Source organism: Hibiscus syriacus, unplaced genomic scaffold, assembly GCF_006381635.1.
Source record: "Hibiscus syriacus cultivar Baekdansim isolate YM2019G1 unplaced genomic scaffold, ASM638163v2 tig00110324_pilon, whole genome shotgun sequence".
Taxonomy (NCBI): Eukaryota; Viridiplantae; Streptophyta; class Magnoliopsida; order Malvales; family Malvaceae; genus Hibiscus; species Hibiscus syriacus.
Window position 1 is genome coordinate 181,905 of NW_024062682.1, and position 27,140 is coordinate 209,044.

Genomic DNA, 27,140 nt, shown 5'->3' on the forward strand with positions numbered 1-27,140 from the left:
ATAATTCATAAGTTGATCAAATTAGATATATTTTTTTATCAAACATAAAACTTGATTCTGACACATTGTATGAACTTATCAAAAGGTTTACTTGTAAAAATATTATCTATGTATTGTAATAGATTTAAAAACTTTTATCTAAATAAATAATTTTTTTAAAGGAGATAATTTTTTACCAATAAATAACTGACGATCTTTATATCATTTTTAATAGTATAACTATATTTTTTCTATTTGTCCATTGTATTGTCAAAATAGTATATCTTCACAACATATAGAATTATTTGATTTTATAGGTAGTTATTCGATTATTTTTATTGAAGATAAAAGCGGTAAAATAAAAGTTTGAGGGGGGGGGGACAAATTAGAAGGTAAATTTATTTCATTATTCGTTTCTCTTATGTTGAATGAAAACCAACAAAGTAATAATAACGCTGAAAAAAATCAAAGACATGAGTGACAGAAAGATATACTTGCTGGAAGAAATATGAAGTTTTTAGATTATTATTTTCTCCCAATTCTAAAACTCGACGAATAGTTTGATTCGAAGGGTCCACCCACCCTCCATAAATCGAACTATATATCTTTAGAAAATAATTCAAATATATAAAATTTTAAAATATTTTATATTTAAGGAAAAAAAATTTGATATTCTTGTATTTTTAGAAAAAATCAACGCGATACTTAAATTATTTTTGTATTTAATGTAGCCCTCAAACTTAGAAGAAAAAATCAATGTGGCCCTCCGACTAAAGATTTTCATCGTTAACTGTTACGATACTAACGAGACAACCTACGGTACTGACGTGATAGTTCACAATGACTGATGATGCGGTTAATGATGTGATAAATAGGCTAAATTGATTTTTTTATTAAGTTCGGAGGTAAAATTGATTTTTTTAAGTTTAAAGGTTTATTTGATATTTTTTAAAAAAATAAGAATATCTTAAATTAAAAATATAAATTAAGTTGATATTTTTTAAAATATATATTATTATTATTTTAAATTTAACCTGCTTTTTATTTATATAAATCTAAACTCATTCATCCTGCATAAATTTTATTTTATATATTTACCTTTAATTATCTTAAACTCCAAATGTATTTATAATTCTATTGCACTAAATTTTTATAAAACTGAATTAAATAAATATTATACATTCTTATAAAAATAAAATTTAAAATTGTGAAATTAATATTTATTTATAAATTATAATGAAATTCAACAATTTAAAAATATATAAAAAATAATTATACAATTAAGATGAGCATTTTAGTACATATAACATGATAGAGAGAAATAAACTTCACTTAAATTTGATCTCAAGAAAATTTAATAGGAAAATCGAGCAATTTTTGTTGGATACAACTTTATAAACTCAACATGAATATGACTCTATGTGTATGAGGTTTTTTTGTTACCCCCAATGCTTTTTTTTATTTTTTTTAAATATAAAAATTTTCTTTACAAAATAAAATTAAACTCACATTAAATTTGACATATAACAACATAATAATATAATTATAGTACTAAATAAAATAAAACTCAAATTATAACTTGTCTCTAAATTAAATGAGTAATTTAACAATAATAATTTCAATCAAAATGATTAATGTGTGTATATATATATATTTAGTAATTATTTTTATTTTTATTTGTATATTTATTTTTTATTTATATATTTTAAATTTTAAATAATGTTATAAAAATAAGTAATACATGAACTTTAAAAAAACTAAATTGACCATCGAATTTAATAAAAATATTTAATTTAACCCATCAATCACGTCACCAATCACCGTGAACCGTCAAGTCAACATCATAAAATACTACATCACTATTGTAACATTCAATGATGAAAATTATTTGTCAAAATATTACATTGAGTTCTTTTTTATGTTTGAGAGTCATATTGAATACAAAAATATTTTGAGGGACACATTAATTTATTTTGAAAAAATATAATGACCTCATGAATCTTTTTACCTATATTTAATAAAAAAAACAAATTATGTTTTAGTTATATGTTTTAGAGAACTTGATGTATGTACTATTGTTAGATCCTGCCACTTTAATAAATAAATAAATATGATAGAATAAACGGAGAAGGAGTCAAAGTGATAGGGCACTGAATAGAAAGGATGCAATCTATGACACGGCTTTCGATGCTGCCGATTTTTGGCAGCAAGTGTTGTGGCTATTACACGTGCCGTTGTGTTGTCTAAACTGATGAAATATCTAAATCTACTGTTGCCAACCAAACCAGTAAATCCACCACCTATATGGGCCCACTTGTCTTCAGAATTTACACCTGCTTTACCTGACTGAACCGTGAATTTGGACTTATCTCCTATAAAAAAGATAGAGGTTGATCACTTTTCGCCGCGACACGTGTGACGCCAACGGCGCTTGCCGACAGTATATTAGAGGAGTTGTTATCCTGTTGCCAGGACCATTTTAGTGGCAAACCAGTTTCTGACAACACACTAACCTTTTTCTTTTATTATTTCTCGAGCGTTTTTTTATTGTCTGATCCGATCTTAACTCTTAACTTATAAAAGAAAATATTTGTTTGAATCGATGAACCGGTTCGGTGAAAATTTTTATTATTGAATAATAAAAATATATATTCTCAAAATATATTAAATAAAATATTAGTAATATAATAATTTCTAAAATTATAATATTTAATTTTATTTACCAGCACTAATTAAGCTAAATTCTTCTCCCATAGGATCTTAACTAAACTTTTCCCTGATATGTTTAATTTTTTTATTTTGAGAAAAAAGGTTAAATTTGATGATTCATTTTTTATTCAAATAATATAAATATGAACATATTAATTTATAGGTATGTATACTACTATTATCCCCTCTAATCATGTTGAAGTTCCGCCTCTACAAGAAAATGTTTGATTTTATAACTTAATTCAACATAGGTACAAATATTTTCATTTGATAAGGTACAAATTTTAAATCGATTACAAGTTGGTTTATACTTTAATAACTTTAAATTCATAAATTATCTTAAAAATAAATATTTTGTAATTTAAAATTATTATTATTTAATTTTAGAAATTATGATTATTTCTCACTTATCTTGGCAAGAAAAGGCTCAAGGTTCGAGGATATTAATAAAGATACGTGGACAAATACTTGCTTGCCGACATACCATTATGGAGTTGTTATCGTGTTGCCGGTACCATTTTGGTAGGAACCCAAATTTCTGGAGCAAATTAAACCAAGTGCCATTTTCATTTCATTTGCATTGTAATCTTGATATGCTGCGTGCTGAAATTGAATTTTGGCATGAAAAATCAAGAAATTTTTACATAATAATATACCATCCACATCAACACCGGATATATAATAAACACAATTCCATGAAAATTAACATTAAAAAAACGATTAAACGGATACAATAAGGAACTCTATTTACAAAATATATTCCCGAAACAGGAGCGTAGAGATATAATCTCTAAAGATCCTCGAAATGCATTAAAAAACTGAAGAAAATATGATAATACCCATGTCGAACATGTATAGGTATCTAACAGACGTGCTAGTTCGACTAACATTGTTTTGCCCCATCATCACCTGATTGCTCCCAGCAAGTTCGCTCCATCAAGCTTTGCACCCTCCAAATGCTGATAAAAGAACCAGGAAATTGCAAACAGTATAAAGAATGTAAAAATTCTTTCTATTTCATCCAAGTCGATGATGCAGTCTAGAAGTTCAATATGGAACTCCATTAGAGTTTCAGTAAGGTATCCGGAAAGCATAACAAATGTGAAAACTCTTTCGATTTGATCCGCATCGATGATGCAGTCTGAAAGTTTTAGATGAAACACCACTATGCAAATTGCACACTATACAACTTATTTACTTACCGTATCACGAAGATTAACATGTCGTAAATAAGCCCTTTGGAGGTTTGCACCCTTCAGATTTGCATTGCTTAATTTCGCACCCTGAAGAACATGTTAATTATAATGAACATATCACAATAAAATGCTGGGTCAATACAATTCATTCGATATCTAGATAAATTATCGCACATAAAAAATTAAGTTATAATGAGTTATGAAGTGCTAGTATGTTTTGTTCTGGTGCCTAATAACTTCATATAAATAAAATGATATATGCACGCCGAAGCAATCGATTTGTAAACGCCATGCTTAAGGATCTCTTACCTTCAAATTGGCTCCTTCAAGATTAGCTCCCTCTAGGTTGGCATCAGTAAGATCAGCAGTCTAAAAGTCCAGAGATTAAGCATATTAATAGTTTGCAGAACCACAATTGGCCCACTAAGAAGACTGAACTAGTCAAGAAACTGGCAACGATAACCTATGTTGCTCTAACACTTTACTTTCACTTGATGTCCGACACGTACTCAAATATATATACCTATGATCATTCAAAGACCATCCAATATGAAACTTTTTTAAAATAATTGAACATGCACGTGCCTAGCACATGCACTTATTTGATACTCACACCCAAAACCAAGTAAAAAAGAATAACATAAATATAAAGAAAACCAACAAATGATGAAATTCTTCTTTTCTTTGACATTACGTTAATGAATAGTTTCAATCAAAGTATCAAACCACGCGTAAGCATATACCGTATGTATCATCCATAACGATAAAATATGGCGATCAATGCACTAGAGATTGATTTAAATGTTAAAAGGTCTCTCATTAATCCTTCCTCAATGAGGAATTAACAGTTGTATTTTAGTATAGCATACAATTTGAATTTTAATGTTAGCCATTCAATATATTGTAGCTCAAATAACGATGAATCTGAAAGTATTATTCCAACAAGATCAAGGAATTTAATGAATCACCTGCAAGTGTGCAGAACGAAGATCTGCCCCACAGAAGCTACAATCTATCAAACAGGCATCTGCAACAATGGAATTGATGAGGATGCATCAATATTTAAACCATAAGAGTAAATAATAGAACTTAGCTATGTTACTCGGGGCCTAGTGTGAGTGCCGGATATAGGTGTGTTCAATTTTCGTTTTCCAGATTTCCATGTATTTGAAGGGTCCTTAGAGAATCATATCCCTTATCCATGTCTAGATATGTGTCTAACATAGGTGTTAGACATAGATGCTTCACGAAGAATGAGGAGTTGAAGCAACATAAGCATTTAATAAGAAATCTACCAACTACATAAAGATTATAAGTATTTGCCTTGAAGATTTGCACTCTGAAGATTTGCCCCAGCAAGTAAAGCCCCACGAAGATTTGCACCTGTAAATTCACACCTTCCCTAGGCAAAAATAAAATCCTTTGAGAACAAAATTCAAGAAAACACAAACTGCACAGAAAGGACAAATAATGCCGATTGTCTTACTCTCGCAAAGTTGCATTGTGGAAAATCGAACCCTCAGCATCCACATCCTGTTATGACAAAGAAATTTAATATAATGAATGTTATGGGCTTAAACCTACTTAAGTCATTCACATTTAATCATGTACTTCACTTAAAAAGTAGACATACCCGAAACTTTGCACTCTGAAGATTTGCACGTGAGAAAATACGTTTTTAAGACAGGCAAAGCTGAAATCCACAAATGAAAGATCCTGCATGAATAAAGAACAGAAAATAAGATAATGAATACTAAGTGCAATAACTAGCAGTGTTATACTGTTATGCCTGCTTCGTAGGAATTGAAGTGGAACTAGAGGAGATCAAATGGTAATAAAGAGAGACATCTAACATTTAAATTAAAAGAAACATAAGCCCTTCTATAAGAACCCAAAAATATGCCACAAATACCATCATCATCATCGGTAAGTGAAAATGAGAAAAGTTGTAGACTGTAGTAGACACAAAGCTACAAACAGAAGATCAACGAGAATGTCTCACTTCCTGTGAACAATGATTTCTACCAGGAAGAAACAAGAGCTTTAACATGAAATTAAGTCAAAATTCTATGATCAGAAATTATTACCAACTTAGAGAGATCAAGACCAGAAAGATTAACTCCTCGAAATCTAACTCTTTCAGACTGTATGCACTTGATGATATCGATACGAGTCAATTCCGCATGAGATTCTTCATCTTCCTTCCTCTTATTAAGAACAGAACTGATTCCTTCTATCAGTCCCTGAATCATATACACAAAATATTGTTATCAAACAAAATTTCAAGAAGAGTTCACGCTCTAATCTGCTAGAAACAAGCACCAGTCTTAAACAGCAGTCTACAATCTGAACAACCATATAAGGTGGTGTTTGGCATTAGGTGGTCTCCCCAAGCCATGACGATCTATAGATCACTGTGTTTGGTAAGGCATTCAGTAACCCAACATTGCAGCAATCTTAAATCATCAAAAGTTATTAGAAGAACTCATTTAATATGTGAATTAAGAAGTTAGTTTCTATCAAAATTCAAATTGCTGTTAAGCTTCCTATAGCAGTACTTCTTACAAGTAATTGATAATATACCGCCTCTCGCATAAGCTCTGAATATTCAGCATCTGTCAATGTGGGTACAATGCCATCCCTTAACCAGTTTAGAATATGCCGGAAATGCTTTCCATCTCTATCGACAAAGATATATCCCTGAAAGAATATCAAGGAATACGACTATCTGCACTCAAACAAAGTTGCTTCAGAAGGAACTAATATATCAAAAGTACATATAACTTTTGTCCCTTGTCCTCCTTGCAGGGTTTCGTTGTGAATGAATAACGTGATGAAGAAAAAGGAAACAGATTTTCATCACTCCCCCAAAACATAAATATCACAATTAGTTATTAAGTTTACTGCTGACATTAACTGTTATCATGTAAATCTAATAAAATATGAATCTCTAGTTCTTAACACTTTCTTATGCGAATAATATATCTAGCTTCCACATAATCATACAAGGCTCATCATGCATAATAAATAGAACATTCAAAAAAAATTGTCATCTATTGCAAGTTAATATATTTTGCATTTTCTTCAAAAAAAAATTACTGCAAAGGTGAAAATCAAATCCTTCCAGCAAACAGAAATTAAAAAAAAAAAAACAAATGTAGAAAAGTATGTCACATCAAACAGATGTATTGCATACATATCACGGCATTATTAACGGTGAGTAGTACTGACTACATAATAGGAAAGTGCCCCAGCAATTAACACATAGAAAATACTGAACCTATTTATTGACCTCGTAAAAGACATTGTATATCCCCCAATTATATGAAGGATGATACAGCTTATTACTCGTAAGTTGATAAAGCATAAATGGGATGCGCACGAAAAGGAAAATAACAATATGTGTACCTTCTCAGAGTCATGACACAATGCATGTCGACCGCTAAACATAGCGCCCAACATGGAATCCGGCTCACGCTGGGTTAATGTATCAATGGTAGTACAAAATTTCTTCCCTCCTGCGCATCAAAGTTCCTTTAAATTCAAGAAATAGGCTTTAAATTTGAACTAAATTAGTTAGAAAATTCAACCACAATTTTCGATATCGAAAGCAACTAAAACTTAAAGATGACCGAAACCCAGAAAAGCAAATGTAGCATGTTCACATGTTCATACATCAGTTTCCTCTTCTTCTTCTTCTTTTCAACAACCAACCAGAAAACAGGGCTAGTCAAATACCCAATTCAGAAAATCAATCATACGGTTTAGCTTAAACCATCAATCAAAGCAAATAAGCTAAGAGAAAATTTGGGTTTTTCCTGTTTATTGATGAACCTATCGAAAATTCTCACTTTTTGCTAAATCAACAGTTGATTCGGATTTGATGAAACAACTTGTAGATATTACAGAGAATTTACCGATGCTGAGTCGAATAAGCGAAGACAAATCGGAATCTCCCATCATAAGAGATGAAATGAAAACCGTCAAGATTGAATGGCTTGCTGCAGCAGGCAAGCAAGCAATTTTTTTAATGCGGATTTACGACTGTCCTAATGCCATTGCGGTCGGCTCTCCAAGTTGTCAAATGGGTCTGCCATTGGGTACTTAACTGGTTTTGTCGGCAAGCATGGGCCATGGATCGAATCTTGATTCGGGTCATTTGTGGAAGCCGCAAGATCCGATTCTAGACTCGGATTTTTGAATTTGGGTCTCTTGAATTTATATAAGTTAATAATAAAAATATATAATTATTTTAATATTATTATTACTTTTAAATAGCAATTTGGGTTCCAAACTGAAATCGAGCGTGAGACTTTTAAAAAATGATTTGTAATCAGACATGTTTAAAATTCAAATTTATTTATTTAAAATTTTAAAATTATTTGATATAAAAAAATTTAGATAAAAACACAACAATTAAAAAATAAATTAGAATAATAATTCATGAATACTAAAGCATTAAAATAACTATTCTTTAAACATAATATATAATGCTATAGATGAAAATTTGGTTAATTTGACCACAAATAGTATAAATGTTATATTTTTTAAGGTCAGTTTAAAAAATAATAATTTTTCGCATATTAATATATTTGAATAGATCTCTCTACTTACTAAAATTTTCAAGAAATTTATAGCCTCCAGGAATAAGAACTTCATTAGCTACAAATCTGTGTATTTTTCTAATAAATCAGATTTATCAAATATCTTTTCTTATCTAAATAATTACAGTATGTAACACCCCCAACCCGTATCCGACCCAGATCCGAGTCCGAGATATCAAATTGACTTTTTAAACTTTGACTCTTAAAGAAAATCATGAAAATTTTAAATTTTCATTAAAATAAAAGATGTTAATTTACACAAATTGGACCAAAATAAACAAAATCAATCAAAGCATTAGTAATTCACAATTTTGTTACATGCCAACACACTATATACAACCAAATATCTACACTTAACTACAATTATGATCTAATATGTGGAAAGGAGAGTCTGGCCTGTTTTGCTTCTCTTCACTTCTCTTCTCGCTTTCCAGAACCTACATGTGAAACACTCACACGATAAGTCGATGACTTAGTGAGGCATAAAACATGCTAATTTGAACTCTCTATAATAAATAGTGCATGTATATTTCACAATTCATATAAAAATATAATACAAACATCATGTATCAATTCATATAACCCCAATTATAAACATGTACACATGTGTCATCATTATTCTAGTCACATTATTGTCATTATCACTATCATTATTCCATTTAGAACATATAAATAGAGTTTAATCTTTGAAGCACTTCATACTATACTTTTCACAAACCAAAACATATAACATCAAGTAACATTTCTTTATATTATTTATTTGTTTAGCCCATGTACACTTTTGAGAACTACAGGTATGTGAGTACATAGAGGTTGTGCACTATGTTGTCACCACAGCTCGTATAATTCCCACTAGGGGCACTGAATATTTGTCCCGAATGACCACTATGTCCCGAAAGACCACTGTTAATCCCTCGACTCTTGGCATGCCAACTATACCCCTAGCTCTTATAATACATATGATGGGCATTATCATTATATTATCATACATTCACATATTCACTTAGTTCACTTACATATTGTCGTAACCGTCTTTCGGGCGGACCTCGAATTTAGGCTTCGACTTGGATTAAACTAATTGGAATCGCCACTGATCATTTATTTTAAAACAAATGGGTTAATCAGATACCCTATTTCTTACCTGATCTACGTCTTTCCAAAGATGTGTTGGATTCGGGAGTCGGTTACGATCAAGGAAGGACGATCAAGGAAGGACGATCAAGGAAGGATTAACACCCTTGAACTGCCCTTTCGGTACCAATTAATTTGTCGGTTGCCTTAATTGTGAAAAATTGAAATTTAAATTGAAATTTAAAAACTCGATTCAAATTAATTACCTTTGATTTGTTAGAATTCCTCAAAAAAAAATAAAAAAATGTTATATAAAAAATGAACAAATAAATCAAAGAAAAAAAGAAAAATAAATAAAATAATAATAATGAATTATAATTCAAACCATCAAATCGATAGCTTAAAGGAATTGAAAATAACTCACCACAACACTCAAATCGAATATGAAACATAAAGCAAATCTCATATTAACAAGCAATAGATTCCACACCGTACAACACAATCTTACAAAATAATATTCTCACACCAATTCTTAAACAAATGACAAAACAATTGAAGTTGCAACAACTATGAATCATGTTTAATTAAGACAACTGTTTGGAAACAGACGACTACCTTTTCCATGGATCAAATCCAAATAAACGACTTGTCTCCTTCATGCGTGTGGTAGGCCTTGGAGAAGGAGTGCCACTGCTCTTTCCCTTTGTGATCACCACAACTCTCATCTCAATTTTCTTGCTTGATTTTGTCGCCAGAATACTCGGACCGCTTTACAATTATTCCAGTTCCATTTCCAGCCGGTGATTTCTTTGAAGAGCTTCCATGCCTCGAGTTTCTTTCTTCGCTTTGGCATCAATCACAGTTCAATTGGCTGCGCGAACTCGCTATAATTGGTACTGCAATACGAGTGTTGTCGTGGTGGCATTTGTTGCATCGGAAGAGTTCGTCGGGGAAACCAACTTCGCCGCACAAACAACACAGTTTGAAGATCCACCATTATTGAAGAAAAACCTTGAATTATATATAACCATGGATTTAGCCCGTGTTCTGGTTGATTCTTCTGATTGCACCATCGTACAGGCTGTCCAGTGTAAGCTTGTCAAGTCATCCGACTAATTTGCTTGCAGCTGCAGTGCCTTCGTTTGAGCTTGGAGCAGTGACAAATGCCAATTCTCAGCCCGTAACACTATTAGCTTGAACAGGAGCAGGAGCAGTCGTTTGCTCGGCAACTCCATTAACTTGCTTTGTAGCGTGATGCGCTTGCGGTTCATTGTGAAGTTTTCGATTGAAGATCCTTTCCACTAGGCACTCTCAAGACATAAAACTTTCAAAAATTTCCTTCTTTTGGAATTAAAGATTATGCGAGTGAATTCAGCACGTTCACTTTCTCGATTATAATACCCAGCAAAGTATTGATTGTTGCCACATCCCACGACACTAAAGCTTCAAGGGAATGTCTTGCTCAGGGAAAGCACTTTATTTTTGGAATTGCTTCCTCACGTGCCAACCAATTTCCAAGTTGAGAATATAGTGTGGAGGTGGAAAATGGAAGCTTTGAGGTAGACGTGGAAGCTTTTTGGTTTTGCAGCGTGGTTACAAAAGTGTAACAATGGTGAATAGAGAAAATGAAGATGGTGGAATTGATCCCGCCATAAGCCCCCCTTAACAAATGTGACCTTGGGTTTACTTATATATTTCCTACTGCTTTGGATATTCCAAGTTATGTAGTGGAAGTTTTAGGTGGGCGCATATTGTGGGGGTAGTGGTTTAGTGGAATAGTGGGGTGGTTATGAGATAATGGTGGTAGTTGGATCCTTGTTGGACCTATAAACAAAAAAATGAAAAATATATATATTAATAATAATAATAATAATAAATAAATTATAATAGTAAAAATAAAAATATAAAACCCGGTAAAAAATAAGTGTCTACAATTGTCCCTCTTTGCACATTCTTGTGTTAACAATAATAGGGCAAAATAGGGCAAAGACGAATAAGACAATCAGTTTTTGTCCAGTCTTCTCAAATATGATTGAGCTTCCTGGAATTGGGCCTTTGTCTTCTTCTCAGTTTAAAGATTTCGGTTTGAAAATTCTTCCAGAAAATAGTTAATCACTGTCATCGAGCTGAATAAAATCGAACTCGTCAGGTCTTTGATTGGCAGATAGCCCTTCTCGACTTAAGCTATGTTGCAAATGATGTGCCTCAGAGCTGAGCGTAGTCGAACTCTAAGGTCTTTGGTTAGCAAATAACTCTTCTAGCCTTGAGCTATGTTGCAAATGATGTGTCTTGGAGCTGAGCGTAGTCGAACTCGAAGGTCTTTGTGTTTCAAGAGAAATATTTTCAAAGGTTTTTTGTGTTTCAAGAGAAACTGTCTCAAGAGAGACAAAATTTGTTTTACGAGAAAATGTCTCAAGAGAGACAAAATTTAGTTCTAAAATAAATTGTCTCAAGAGAGACGAGATTTGTTTAAAGGAAAACATATTCAAAGATTTTGTTTCAAGGGAAACTGTCTCAAGAGAGATAAAATTTCGTTTCAAGGGAAACTGTCTCAAGAGAGACAAAACTTAGTTTCGAAAGAAACTGTCTCAAGAGAGACGGAATTTGTTTCAAGGGAAACATATTCAAAGATTTTGTTTCTAGGGAAACTGTCTCAAGGGAGACAAAATTTGTTTCAAGAGAAACTGTCTCAAGAGAGACAAAACTTTGTTTTGAGTAAATTAGTCTCAAGCGAGACGACCCCTTGTTTCGAGAGAAACAATCTCAAAGGCGATCGATAATTTGCTTGTTCATGAAGATGAATGTTGCTGGTGAGCACGATATCTTTCGTCGTGAAGTTGAAATTGACTCTGAAACTGGAAAATTTGTTGACAAACACTCCTTCTTTGAGTTGGATATCCTTCATCGTGAAGTTGAAATCCAATCTAGAGAAGGATGCTGCTTGTATGCACGATTCCCTTCGTCGTAAAGTTGAAATAGCGAGTGGCCCCTTCGTCATGAAGTTGATCCTTGACTTGAATACCCTTCGTCGTGAAGTTAAAATCTAAGCTTGTGTTGTTTCGAGTCTAATATCCTTCGTCGTGAAGTTAAAATTGGTTCTGAAACTGGGATATTATTTGTTGACAGTCAACCGCCCCTTAGTTGTGAAGTTGAGCTTGTGTTGTCTCAAGTCTAATATCATTCGCTGTGAAGTTGAAATTGACTCTAAATAAAATTTAAAAGTTGTTTGTTGACAATCAGCCGCCCCTTCGCTGTGAAGTTGAGCTTGTGCTATCTTGAGTCCAATATCCTTCGCTGTGAAGTTGAAATTGGCTCTGAAATTGGGAAGTTGTTTGTGACAGTCAGCCGCCCCTTCGCTGTGAAGTTGAGCTTGTGCTGTCTTGAGTCCAATATCCTTCGCTGTGAAGTTGAAATTGGCTCTGAAATTAGGAAGCCCATTCGCCGTGAAGTTGAGCCTCAAATGGCACGATATCCTCCGTCGGAGTTGAAATCGCGGATGACCCCTTCGTCGTGAAGTTGATCCAAGTATTGTATGTTGCAGGTGGACACGATTCCCTTCGCCGTGAAGTTGAAACCGTGGATGACCCATTTATTGTGAAGTTTGGCTTTGAGTTAAACATCATTCGTCGTGAAGTTGAAATCTACTCTCGAGCAAATTGTGTCGTTTCGAGTCCAATTTCCTTTGCTGCGAAGTTGAAATATACTCTGAATGAAATTGGAAGGTTGTTTGTTGACAGATAGCTTTTCTAAGATGCATTATAATAATAAATAAATAATAATATTTTAATAATAAAAAAATAAAATAAAAAGATTATAATAATAAAAATATATATAAAACCCGGTAAAAAACAAGTGTCTACACACATAGTTCACTTCCATATGATTCACATGTCACATATTCACTTATTCATATCACATAGACTCATAGCGTTTTATCATATTATTTACATTCTCTGACTTATTTCTGGTAATCATGTAATAACTGCACTTATTTTCATATAACTTATTGTCACCTAACTCATACATTACATATAGACATCAATATCACTTTCACATAGTTTATATCAACTTCCAAGTCCCTTTAATAACATATGTTCTATCATCTACTTTATACTTCATATTTTGTATTCACTTGGATTATAATCTCTGTTATATTATAAACATATCTCACTTAATAGTATTTTTTTATATACTAATTTAATCTATTTACTTAATTCCATTTCATATATTTCTTATAACCTTTTTACATATCTCCATAGTTCTTTAGCATATAACTTATCTTATAGGTGCGTACCATCACTTCGTATACAAATTTCCTAATTGATATAATATTCCTATTTCATTCTATAGTTCAATCCTATTTAGTTTTCCCCCATTCTCATTAACTCATCTAATTCTATTACAATTCCTCATAATTGATCATACCACTATATACTTATCCAACTTATGTTTCTATTATTCATATAACTGTTACACATGTTTACTTAATTCCTATCTCTTTTCATGAATTCACTTTCATCATATTCTTCCATTATTACATATTTTATATTATGACCATATCTTCACATAATCTTATACTTCATTATCATATGACTTATATTTTGTCCTATTATGACTCTTCATATACTTATATTCTTATATTCTCATAACAAACACATACTCAAGTTCATGAATTCATGCATAATGATATAGAAAATAGACTTTTCGTAAATCTTATTTCCATTAAACATCATATATTATCTAATATGCACTCACCTTGGCCTCACTAAGTTTCAAATCCACTTTATAATTTCCTTTTTTACAATCGAATCTTAACTTGATGATCGTTCCGTAACTGTTCGTACTCGATATCTACATAATTATACATGGGTCCATATCAGTATTCTAATTGATATACTCTAATATTTCATTCCTTAGACTAAAAGAAAGATCTATTTCATTTCCCCTTGAAGTGCATCGGTACACACTATAGTGTATTGATGCATTCCTTATCGTGTGTATCGATGCACTACCTATGCATCGGTACACAAATTACATTCGATGTTTTCATTTTAAGGGGTGCATCGATGCACTTCATGTGCATCGATGCACACTAAATAATTTCTGGAAATTTACCCTTGATGCATCGGTACATGTTAAATGTGTACAGATGCACACTAGCCCATAATTCCAATTTTTGCACGAAAATCACTTCCTTTTAGCTCAAATGTTTCATATTTCATCTCCTTTCTTATTCTTAACTTACATATTCATTCTTAAACTCATTTATTCTCATTTTCACATATTTATCCTCAAAATCCTATTCCAAATGGAATTCAAGAATCATACCAAATTTATCATGTTATCCAAACTTAATTCTAACACCTATACTTCTTATTCTTATAGATGACAAGTCAAATTCAACCTCCAAATTCATTTAAACCTTCTTATTCAAAATTTCACTTAAAATCTCTATTTACTTAATCTCTCCTAACATCTTCGTCGTTGAGTTTTTACTTATCTTTAGACTTCCTTAAGCTTTCTTACTATTCAAAGAATCGAAACCAACTTAGAATTCAAATAATAATCAACTAATAAAAACTCTCACATTTTCCTTGAGCTCCCACGTATGAAGAAGAAAGAAAAGATGAGAACTCTGGAAGCTTGGATATTTCTTCCTCTCATCCACGTGGTTACTCCCTTAAAAAGGAAAGAATAAAAATATTTCCTTGCCAAATGACCTCTTTACTCTTCATCTCTTTTCATATTTACCAATCAATCCTCTAGAATAAAATTCTCTATAAATTCCTTGAACTTTTAACTTATTTTGAAATCGAGCACTCACTGATCCTGATTTGAGATGTTACACAGTACGTAGATAAGATAAGACATTTGATAGATACATGTGATTTATCAAAGCGAAATTCAAGATTTAACGATAAATTCAACTAAATCTGCTAACTTATAAGTAGTCACGATGATCATATGTTTGACATGATGATATTTCACTAAATATAGTTATAAATATCCATCGGTCACAACTGAGAAAAAATCATTCTCCACTATTTCTACTTATATTTTCATATCTCTTATAGAAAATATTGATCAAAATCATTTTTCCACTAATCACAACTCTTCATAAATTAAAAAATAAACAGAATAAATATAATAATATAATATTATGTTATAGTATTTGTTTAATTATTACATTTACTTCGTATAATGTTGTTAATGAAATATTTCTTTATATATAAAATCTCTTGTTTTACAACTTTGTTTCATTCAATGATTTTGTTGAACATACTTTGATATTTTGATATAAAAAAATGTTAAATAATTTTTAACAAATTTTAAAATTATATTTGATTTGGTCATTTAAATATATAAATTGTTTTGAGGTTAAAAACACTATTTTACTGATCACTCAATTGAAAATTTGATTCTTATACTGTAAATATGTTTGAACTAAATTTTATTAAGAGTTTTAAACTTCAATCGAGTCAAAAATACATTTTTAGATATAGTAGTATCGATATTACAGGAACAATATAGATATTGTTCATTAAGTATTGATACAATTATCGATGCTGAAGCCCAAAATTATGCAATAATATCAATACTGCTAAGGAAGTACTGATACTGCTTGTAGGTTTGACAAAACAGAATGCTCATTTGGTATCGATACTATTTTAGTACCATACTACTTTTCATAGTAGTATCGATACTCCACATGTTAGTACCGATTCGACCCTTTTGTTTTTGAAATTGTTAAATTCCAATATACTCATTTGGTACCGATATTAGTACAAGTATCGATATTACTTATTATAGTAGTATTGATACTTATTATATCAGTATCGATACTACATTTCCCCAACGACTATATTTTATATTTAATGCAAAGAGTATTGATACTCAAAGGCCGAGTACATATACTACAAATTTCTGGACAACATTTATTGCGGGAAACTACCTCCCAACTGCTCTATTTTCTCTCACAACAACTCAAACGGTTAAAATTAATATAGGAATTATAGAAACAATATTCAAAATCATATGTGAAGACAAGAGATAAAAGAGAAAGTCAAAAACAATAAATTTGAGCCAAAATTAATCAACATTGTTCAATTCCTTTTGCTTTCAAATAACACTTTTTGTACTCATTTGTATTTATTTCTCAAGTGTTTGTATTTGTTATTGAATTGTGCAAAAACTTTCATAGTGAGAGTTTTATAAGTTCGTAAATTGTAAATTTCTCTGAGAGAATGTCTCAAGAATTTATTGTATAATTATTGAGGGAGTTGTAAGGTTACACTTTATCTTCAAATGTAGCTACAAATTAATGAATTTATAAAAATCCTTAGTGTGGATAGTTAAGGTAGTGGATGTGAACTTTGGTTTATAAAGTCGAATCACTCTAAATTATTGTGTTCAATTTTTATATTTTATCTTTAAACTTCACCAAAAATTTTATTTGTCAATTCACATCTTCTTAGCTATTTCATCAATTCGATTGACTTAACAGATTTGAAAAAAATATAAATAAATTTTTTAACTATAATAATATATTTGAATTTTACGTTGTAATAATTTTTTCCGTTAAATATTATTAGTGTGATTATTAATATTAAACTAACTTTTTCAATGAAAGAAAAAGAAAACAAAAGTAACACAAATAAATGAGAAATTATCATTGCCAATGGTAGATGATTAATCGTTTTATTTTATATGTTTATGTTTTATATATTGTGGGTAGAATTCGTTGAAAAATAAGTTAATATATTGAAATTATATTAATACATTGTTTAACGTTTTTTTTCAAAATAAAATATTTTATATTTAAAATAAGGCTAAACTATAAGAATAGTTGTTTTTGTTTAGGGCTGACCGACTTTAGTCACAACTTTAAAAATCAAGGTTAAATGATCTCTTACATTATCGATATGTGTGGTTTAAATATCTCTGATATTAATTTTTCGTTAACCCCTTTTGTTTAAATCTCTTTTTTTAAGTTTCTAATATGATTGAGAGACTAAAATTAAATGAGAATTAACGACCGAAAGACTAAAATCAAATGAATCAATAATATTAGAGACTAAAATTAAACTAACGATAATATTAAAGAACATTTCCTCTTAAAATCAATTTTTTCAAAACCGGACCTGACATTGAACCGGTGAAGGTACTGGTTCACTGGTTTAACCGGGTTCAACCGCGGTTGAACCGGATTTTATATTAAATAATATTTTTTTTATTTTATATAATATTCAAAGTAATATTAATATATATGTAATACCTTTTTTAAGTTTACAATATTAAAAGGTATAAAAATATCACAAGTCATAACATGTATAAATGAAAAATCATAAAATTAAGTGAAACAAAATGATTCAAATCAATTACAACATAATATTTAAGGTAAAACATATTAAATAATAAATATAATTATATAACTATAATAAAAAAATAAAATTGAGGCTTAAAAAAATCATAACAAATGATGTCATTTGGTTTAATTGTTTTAAAAAAAAATCTCACATGACTAAGAAACATAGAAGAACATCCCAACTTACTGCTATAAATAATAGAGGTAATTTGACATTCAAAATCATGGAGTCTTTTGGTGAGCACAAAGCGAACTATCTTTCGCTTCAATTTAGCTCAAATTTTAGGCTTCAATTGAGCTAAAATTTTAGGCTTCAATCGAACTTCTAATTTTTTTTTTGAGTTTGAGCATTTTCGATTTCAAGTTTTAATATTATATTTCGAGTTGATAATTTTTAGCTCGTGAGTTTTTGAGTCGAGTTGAGCTTACTTTTAAAGTTTTCGAGTTCGAGTCGAGCTCAGCAATACTCGAATTTGACTCGGCTCGTTGAACAAACGTTGTCGTTTGGTTTAATTTTTTTTAAAGAAAAAAGTGAATCGGCGATTCAAACCGGTTTTGTCGGTTTTCAGCCGGTTCACCCCAATTTTTTCTATTTTCAGTCGGTTCTTCCGTTCTTTACCGATTCTGTGTTAATCCGATTTTGGGAGTTAACCGGACGAGATAGGCCACCGGTTCACGGTTCAACTGATCGAACCGGCCGGTCCGGTCCGATTTTAATAACATAGCTTAAAATAAACATTTTTCTTTTAAAAACAAATGTTTTTATTTACTAAATATTTGATAAAAATACTTTCTTTCCTCTTTTAGTTTTTTTTCTTTCCTCGTCGTCTTCAATGAAATAAGCAGCAAAAAATTCCTTAAATCCTAACCCTTCTTCACCTAAAACCCTAAAACCATGAAAAATGACAACGATCCCATAGCAATGGAAGCCCGATCTGATCATTCAAAAAATGCCCAATATATTAAAACCCTAGTTCCAGGTCCTCTCTCTTCCTCTTCGCGAACCCTCCCTTCCAATCAAGAATTTAATTTCTTTAACAACTTCGACAATTTCAGACTCCCCATCAATCAAATCGATAAGACATCGGATTCTTTGCTGCAAATCATTGGCTCGTCGTCTAAAAACTCGGGCCCCAACAATTCGATCAATTTCCCTAACAACATTGACAGGATAGCCGACGATGAAGCTTATCGTTGGCTCACTGGTATGAACGACGGAATCTTGGAACAATTCAACGTTTCCGTCGACGAATTTCAAAAGATTCGAGAGAAAGAAGAGGAAATGGGTTGCGTTGATGGGTCGGATCCGAGCAATAACGGGTTTCAATTGGTTCAGGGTAATAAAAAAAAGAAAGGGGATGGTGGTTTAACAAGAGACTCAGTTTGTGAGTCACCGAGTGGGATGGAAGGTTGGAATTCGAGTTCTTATTCGGGAGTGAAGGTGAAGAAAGGGGCGTTGGCAGCGGTGACGACGGGGAAAGCGAAAGTTCCATTCCATATACCTTCGATAAGGAAGCCGCAGGAAGAGTATAATATTCTTGTGAACAATTCGAATGAGCCTTTTGTACATGTTTGGTTGCAGAAGACTGAGGATGGGCAGCGTTTTGTTCATCCAATGGTCGGTTTTCTCTTGTTTTGATATATGTTATTTCTTTTGTTAACTTTGTTCACTTTGTTGAGGTTAGTCAATTTGCATGTTATCGTTGTTTGTATATGCTTTCTTTATATTTCTGATTCCGTTTTGAAATGCTTTTATTGGTATTGGCTGGGAGATAGATTTGGTGATTTTATTAGATTTTGAGCGATGGGTTGTATATTTGCTAGGGCATGAATTCTTTATTGATGCAAATGTTTATTTTAGATGCAGTAACTAGATGATGGGAAAGTCGCAGTTGTTTTTAAATCATGTTCTTAATAGCTACCTTGGTAACAAAATCTAGATATGGATGTGACAAAATATTCCCTTTTCTACTTCTTGTTGTATATCTGTAGTTCACATACATCCCACTGTGTTCAACAATAGTTTGTAAATAATTGGCTGTTTCTTTTGGCCAAAAATTTTTGGCTGCTTATCTTCATCCTCTTTTTTTTTCTTTTTGCTTGCAAATTAACAGAGCTTTTTTTAAATATATTTTATTTGCTCTTCTTTTACAGGAAAAAGAATCTGTTATGGATTTTGTGGATAAAGATATAGCAGATATTGAGCCCATAATACCCCCATCAATTGAGTCTACCCCATTCAAGCTGGTTGAGGAAGTAAAAGATTTGAAAGAGTTAGCAGCTAAATTACGCAGCGTGCATGAGTTTGCGGTAAGAGTATGATTAATTTTAATATGCCTTTTATGTGATTTGTTCCTCTATAACTGCATGCCAAGATATCGCATGAAGTCTTTCCCTGGTGACCCTAGTCTGAAGAATGCTGTATGGATCTCTGTTATAAGCGATACCTGTTTGAATGAACCTTGTGTGCACCAAACATTGGTTTATTTTCTTTATTCTCATAAGATGTTACCTCTTTTCATGAATCTAATTTCAATGTAATTATTCTCAGGTTGATTTGGAGCATAATCAATATCGATCTTTCCAAGGATTGACTTGCTTGATGCAAATTTCTACCAGAACCGAGGATTTTGTTGTAGATGCTTTGAAGCTTCGAATTCATATCGGTCCATATCTTAGGGAAATATTCAAAGATCCCGCAAAAAAAAAGGTTGGTTTCTTTGCTGGCTGCAAATTTTTTTTATTGGCCTACTGCATTGTTTGATATCCTTAGTTCAATAGGTTATGCATGGAGCAGACAGGGATCTTGGCTTCAACGGGACTTTGGCATATACTTGTGCATCTCTTTGATATGGACAGGTTTTATACCCTCTACTTCTATGAGCTTGAAGATTTAATTTGAGAATTTCTGTTAAATTCTTGGTTGTCTGTATCTTTAAGAATTTAAGTCTGTGTAGCACCTGTTAACTATGAAATTCTTTGTTAGACATGAGAGTAAATTAGTGGAAAGAAAACTGGTATCTAAGACTATATTTGACTACTCCGTACTTGTGGTTTTGATGATTAAACTAACTTAAAGGATGCTAATCTCAATGGAATTTATTGAAGTTAATATGTTGCAGACTTGGAAATGCGACTTCCTAGTGCAGATTCCTTAGAGCCTACTTACCTTAAGTGTCATTGTCTTGATTGGAAAATATTAGGCTTAGTTTTTAGTTCAATGAGAGAATAAAGATAGAATGTTTTGAATTTGAAGTTACAATTTTTGTTGGACTCTTACCATAATGTTGACTTGTTCTGTTTCATGTTTCTCAGGCCTCGAGGGTCTTGAAAATGGAAAGAAATAGTTTAGAGCATCTTCTGCAACACTATTGTGGAGTTACTGCCAACAAAGAGTATGTTTTCTTTTAGATTTGTTTGATCTTCTTCTTCTTCTTTACACTATCACTTCTCAAATAGTTTAGAGCATCTTCTGCAACACTATTGTGGAGTTACTGCCAACAAAGAGTAGGTTTTCTTTTATTGTTTGATCTTCTTTCTCTTTACACTATCACTTCTCTTTGGTGGTAATTTGCTACATCTTCATTAAGCTTGTTAGTCATCTCTTTGTAGGTACCAGAATGCAGATTGGAGATTGCGTCCTCTTCCTAGTGAAATGCTTAGGTAACGTTTTTTTAGCTCTGTTTCACCCTTCAGTTATCTCTCTCATATTAATAATGTCTAACTGCTGCATTTGCACTGTCGTTAAGGTTAATGATTGATTGCTGTTGATCACTTTGTTTCTAGCAAGAGAGAAAATAAAGCAATTGTCTCATCTACTGATTTTGAAAATTCTAGCATAGATGACAAACTTTGGTTCATTTTTAGGTTCACCTGTTAAGTTGTCTCTTTTAGGTTTGCAATTTATGCCAATTGTGACACGACTTTAATTTTTTCCTGCAAAACTGTGACATGTTTATTTTCCTGGACAAACTTTGTGTCATTTTTAGGTTCACCTGTTGTCTCTATTGAAAAATTTCATATGAACTAATTGTTTCTTTATATCATTATTATTTTTATGACAGATATGCTAGAAGATACACATTATTTGCTATATGTTTATGATTTAATGAGGATCAAATTGCTCCGATGCCCAAGGAACCTGAACATATTGATGCTCCTTTGGTAGAGGTACGATACTATAAATCATAGTTCATAGCATTTTCTAAATTGACCTTGGCATTCCATAGAATTCCCCATCTAGAAGAGAAACTAAGAGGTTCCATAGTCTTAATGTTAATCACATTGTAAGAGTTTTGTCCTATGTTTCCGACTCTTCAATTTTCTTGAAGTACCCATATCTGGCACTTGAGTCCAACACTTGACGATATGGTTAGACTTTCCTAAATTTTCCATGTATTTGGGGGATTCTTGGAGGTCATATCCCATATCTTTGTGGACATAAGTGCTTCAAGAAGAATGAAGAGTCCGAGCAAACATAGTCTCAAAGGATCATTCAAATACATGGAGCAACTTGAAAAAATGAAGATCCATATCAGAGACATCTTTATCCAGTACTTACACCACTCTAACAGAGGTTTTGTTCCTTTCCAATTTTCTGGCTTCTTACATTCTATTTTGTTCAACTTCAAAAATTACCTAAAACATATTTTTTTGTTGTTCTTTTTAAAATTGCTTTCTTTTTCGCACTTTGGAGCTTTTTCACCTTTTCAAAAATGCTTACATGGATGTATGAATTTTGCGGACTTTGTTGCGTTTTGCTATTGATTTGGACTTATCTTGCTAGCTAATTTCTTGCTAGCAGGTCTACAAGCGAAGTTCTGATGTATGCATGCAACTGTATGAGAAGAGCTGCTGACGCCAAATTCATATTCAACATATATGGGTTTGTTACTTGCTCAGATCACAATACATGGTTGCTTGAATGTTTAATTGTCTTATGTAAACCAATGAATAAAAACCTGGGCAGAGGTAAAACCGACGTGACCCTCTAGTCTTCGGTTCAACCGGATGATGCAATTAAAATGTTAAATTTATTATTGATATTAAATAAGTATTACTAGTAGATAGTTATTATACATTAGCATTTGGCTTAATGGTTGGTATGAAGAACAGAGGTAAATTCAAATGTTGTCACAAAAAGAATTTAATAAAAATAAAAGAAATTGCAAAAGTCAGATTTTTCCAGTGAACTGGCTTATGCAGGGATGGACCAAGGGGGTGCGGTCGCACCACCTAGAAAATAAATTCTCTTATATTTTAGGTTTTTTCTTTGTATTTTTTATTGATTATCTAATTTTACACCCCCTAAAATTTTTAATATAACTTCTTAAGTTTGCACCCCTATCATGAATTCCTACGTCCGTCCCTGGTTTTATGCCGGTTCATGGTTTCCTTGGTTCTTGGTTATGTACTGGACCAGATAGAAATAACTAGCCAGTCTGATTTTCATTGCTGATGCAAACTCAAGCTGAATCTTTGTATTTATTCTGCTATTTTATATAGGTTGCAGGGGGCTGGTTTCAATGCTAGACAGCTATCATTGTTGCTGTAATTTTTGTTGTTTTCATATTTAATTGACATTTAATTTACTTCTACAATAACCGTCAATAGTTAATAAACCACAAGAAATGTTCAATATCAATTTTGATCCACATATTTGATGTGCAGAAGCGTCTGTCAAGATTTTATAGATTGATGATATCCCATCTTTCGCTTATATGTCTCACTTAAATGGCTTACAGGCGCTTTGTAGATGGGAGACTATATCGCTCGTGTTGAGGATGAAAGCACTGGTTACATTTTGCCAAATAAAGTACTTCTTGAAATTGGTATAAACTTCAAGTTTTTTTCAGTTTCCATTATATTCATTCCTTTTTTTACTAGAGTTCTTATTTGGTTTTACACACTCTTACTGCTAAAAGCCAATCAGATGCCTGTAACAGCTAGCAAGTTACGTCAATTGTTAAAATCTAAACACCCTTACGTGGAGCGATATCTCGTTGATGTTGTTGACATCATCAGACATTCATTGCAAAATGTATTGCATTTGAAGCTGCTGCTCAACAACTTAGAATGGGGCGTCTGCTAAATGTAAGACTCGTTACACTGATTGAAATCCCAAATCTGGTTAATAGTATATTTCACTGCTAAAAGCCAATCAGATGCCTGTAACAGCTAGCAAGTTACGTCAATTGTAAAATCTAAACACCCTTACGTGGAGCGATATCTCGTTGATGTTGTTGACATCATCAGACATTCATTGCAAAATGTTTGCATTTGAAGCTGCTGCTCAACAACTTAGAATGGGGCGTCTGCTAAATGTAAGACTCGTTACACTGATTGAAATCCCAAATCTGGTTAATAGTATATTTCGTTAATCTGTTCAAGTTCCGTCGGTGTCTATTTTTTTTTATGCTTTTAGGCCTTGAGTGGATTTAGAAATGAAAGATAGTGTCAAGAATTGTAGTTGGGTTTCATATTATAATTACTGTTTGCGGAGATGAAACGTAAGATTTCTTTTCTTGTGCAGGCATCTGGAGAACATGTAAATGGTAGAACAGATGGGACTAAACAGTTCACTCCGTAATCTGACTGCAAATTGATGATGGGAGCTAGACGACGAGCCGCTTTTATATATTATAAGATGTTATATTAAAATTTAAAATAATAAAAAAGTATTATTACTCTCACTGTTAATTATTTATCGATAATAATTAAAATAACGTTAGGTATAATTTTAATAATAATAATAATAATTGAATGATCAAATAAAAATTGAATAATAATTAATTGTTTAAATAGGTAATTTTGACGGCAAAGAACATCCAATTTCCCATCAAAATCTTTGAATTTATTTCTAGGAAAATAATTGAGCAATGAAAGTGAAATGCGAAGGACATTATTGATGGGAGGAATCCACAAGCTTTTACATCAGCCAAATCTATGGTGGGCTTTTTATATTATTTCCCTAAAGAAATAACTTATATCTTTATTGGATTGGATTCCTTTTAAAAAGTGCCCCTAAATTATTAATCCGCTGCTCTTCGCTGTTAAGTTCCTATTGTCACCCTCTAAGTACGTGGATTATTATAAATATTCTCTATTTTGCATATTTGAATAAAAAGTTTATTTAAAGTTTACATGTAGTTCTTTATTTTTTATTATAATAAATGCTTGTCTTTTTTAAAATAATTTTATTTTATTTTAAATTATAAAATGTAAGAGTTTCTACACATCAACTTGGAAGTTGGTTTGAGATTTCAACATATTTATTTGTAAAGTTCTCTGTAAAATTCACTGAAAACTATATGCTTTAATAAATGAACGCACAAAGTAGTGAGGGACAGTCTGGCTAGCACTACAGGGGAAGTTGCCTCATTGAGTTTCAAGACATAAATCAAGTATAATTCATACTCCCTATATTCATGCCATATTTATAAGTAAAAATATATTAAAAATAGATCAAACTATTATAATATGAGTATGAAACCATTTATTTATTTGATGGTTGCCCAGAATCATTCAATATGATGCTAATATATGTATAGGAGAGATTTGATAAAGATGATTTGAAGTAAATATAAAGCTTACCTCAGTCCATACCATTAATAATAGAGTTTGACTGTAAATTTATTGAGTTTGTAAGAGTTTCCCCAAAATTGTTTTGTCTTCAACTTGAAGCCTACACATGTCTTTGCCAAACATCTGCACTATTTGCTCCATCTTCGAGGTCCACTGATTCCTTATTTGATTCACAGACAGAATCCCTAAACTAAAAAAAAAGACTCAAATGAATGTTAAAATTGGTCAGTTTTTTTTAAATTTAATTTTCTGATTCAATATTAAATATATAATTTGATCCTGCCTAACCCATAAAGATGTGGAATTTAACTACCGACAATGCCAAGCTGCAATGGCGAAGCAGCAGAGAGAGAGACAGAGAAGAAAACAAAATGAAGCAGAAAAATGAAAAGGAAAGGCGCCAAAGTTAACAGACTGCAACATCGAAAAGTGGGGTCGATGGCTTCGAGTATATGACTGACAGGACACGACAGGGCCCCACAGAAAGCCAAATGTCACTAGACCCTGACAGCGACACCCAAACCTACAATTAACATTTTGCATGTTGATAATCTTCATTAACATGTTCGCCTCCCCCCTCCCTTTAGCTTTTTATGAGTGCAGCTATGGCTTCTCTTTAGGTTTGTATGGCAATTCTGAGTAATGGGGAATAAAGGGTACAGAGGATTGCCTCCCCCCTCCCTTTTGCTTTTTATGAGTGCAGCTATGGCTTCTCTTTAGACCCTTTGAGGTAAAAAAAAAGGTTTATTGAAAGAGTATGGAACTTGTTTGTGAAAATTCCCAAGTTTTTTTTTGTTCAGCTATGGCTTCTCTTTAGACCCTTTGAGGTAAAAAAAAGAAAAGGTTTATTGAAAGAGTAAGGAACTTGTTTGTGAAAATCCCCAAGTTTTTTTTTCATTGAAAAATAAAACTTGAAATGTCTGTTCCTGGGATTTACAGGTTAGGTTTTGTGTGAAATATTTGTCTGTTTACAAAGTTTGTTTGAGTCCGTGTTACTTACCTGTCTTTGGCTGAAATTGACACAGGTTTAGTTTCTTTGCTTGAACTGGTGAAGTGTGAAATGCAAGTGAAACTCCATAAGCTGAATTTGGTTTAAGTTACTTGGAGAAGTTATGTTCTTTTAGGGGGTTTTGGCTTTGGACTTTCTTCATTTTGAAGTCATAATTATTTATTCTTAAGTTGGTCTTTGTGAATAGTTTAAAACTCTCAAGTACTCTCTCCAGCAAGCAATTTCTGGTCCAAACTTGTCTTCATCTACCTTTTGAGGAGTTTTAAGAAGAAAGAGATTCTGGTTTTGCAGGGCACCACCACCAGTTGAGCTGGATTCTGTTCAATCTTCTCTCTCAAGAGGTAGCAATAATACTTTAAACACTACATTACCAGATTTTGTTTGAATTGTTTACTTCTGAGTATCTTAACTTAAAAGATAATTCTATGCTATACTTCAAATCCCGGTTCTTTTTTGTATCCATTTGAGTTTGTTTCATTTTCCAAATGTTATGATTATGGTAATGTTTGCAGAGCTTCGTCCATGTGAGCTTCAGTGATTGATAATTTACAAACTACAACTTATGCTCATTTTCTAGTCCTTGAATGCTCAGTGCTTTTCCTTTAATGTTGGTTCGATATATT

The 27,140-nt window shown here is 32.0% G+C and overlaps 1 protein-coding gene, 2 long non-coding RNA genes and 1 pseudogene across 4 annotated transcripts; 3 read left to right on the top strand and 1 right to left on the bottom strand.

The window, feature by feature from the left end:
• Positions 1 to 3,372: 3,372 nt before the first annotated feature.
• On the bottom strand, positions 3,373 to 7,951 carry LOC120117916 (annotated as a pseudogene).
• Positions 7,952 to 18,713: 10,762 nt separating this feature from the next.
• Positions 18,714 to 20,774, top strand: LOC120117943 (protein RRP6-like 2). Its single transcript, XM_039138099.1, has 4 exons — positions 18,714 to 19,542; positions 20,079 to 20,234; positions 20,476 to 20,634; positions 20,706 to 20,774. Exons 1-4 carry the CDS (start codon positions 18,820 to 18,822, stop codon positions 20,772 to 20,774), a joined length of 1,107 nt encoding a protein of 368 aa, XP_038994030.1. The 5' UTR covers positions 18,714 to 18,819.
• An 8-nt stretch (positions 20,775 to 20,782) lies between these two features.
• Positions 20,783 to 22,782, top strand: LOC120117921. The gene is made up of 3 exons (XR_005515700.1): positions 20,783 to 21,319; positions 21,537 to 21,587; positions 22,729 to 22,782. It is a non-coding gene; the product is annotated as an uncharacterized LOC120117921 (long non-coding RNA).
• Positions 22,783 to 26,100: 3,318 nt separating this feature from the next.
• LOC120117924 lies at positions 26,101 to 27,122 on the top strand. Of its 2 annotated transcripts, none has more exons than XR_005515702.1 (3): positions 26,101 to 26,302; positions 26,395 to 26,858; positions 27,030 to 27,122. It is a non-coding gene; the product is annotated as an uncharacterized LOC120117924 (long non-coding RNA). The 2 variants fall into 2 exon arrangements; XR_005515703.1 differs by having other exon boundaries at positions 26,294 to 26,447; positions 26,534 to 26,858.
• Positions 27,123 to 27,140: the final 18 nt, after the last annotated feature.

Excerpts from the sequence above, each read along its gene's own strand:
- LOC120117943 (XM_039138099.1), top strand. The coding sequence starts at position 18,820 with ATGAAAAATGACAACGATCCCATAGCAATGGAAGCCCGATCTGATCAT. Across the intron at positions 19,543-20,078 it reads AGCGTTTTGTTCATCCAATG|GAAAAAGAATCTGTTATGGA; the intron begins GTCGGTTTTCTC and ends CTTCTTTTACAG. Across the intron at positions 20,635-20,705 it reads AAGATCCCGCAAAAAAAAAG|GTTATGCATGGAGCAGACAG; the intron begins GTTGGTTTCTTT and ends TTAGTTCAATAG.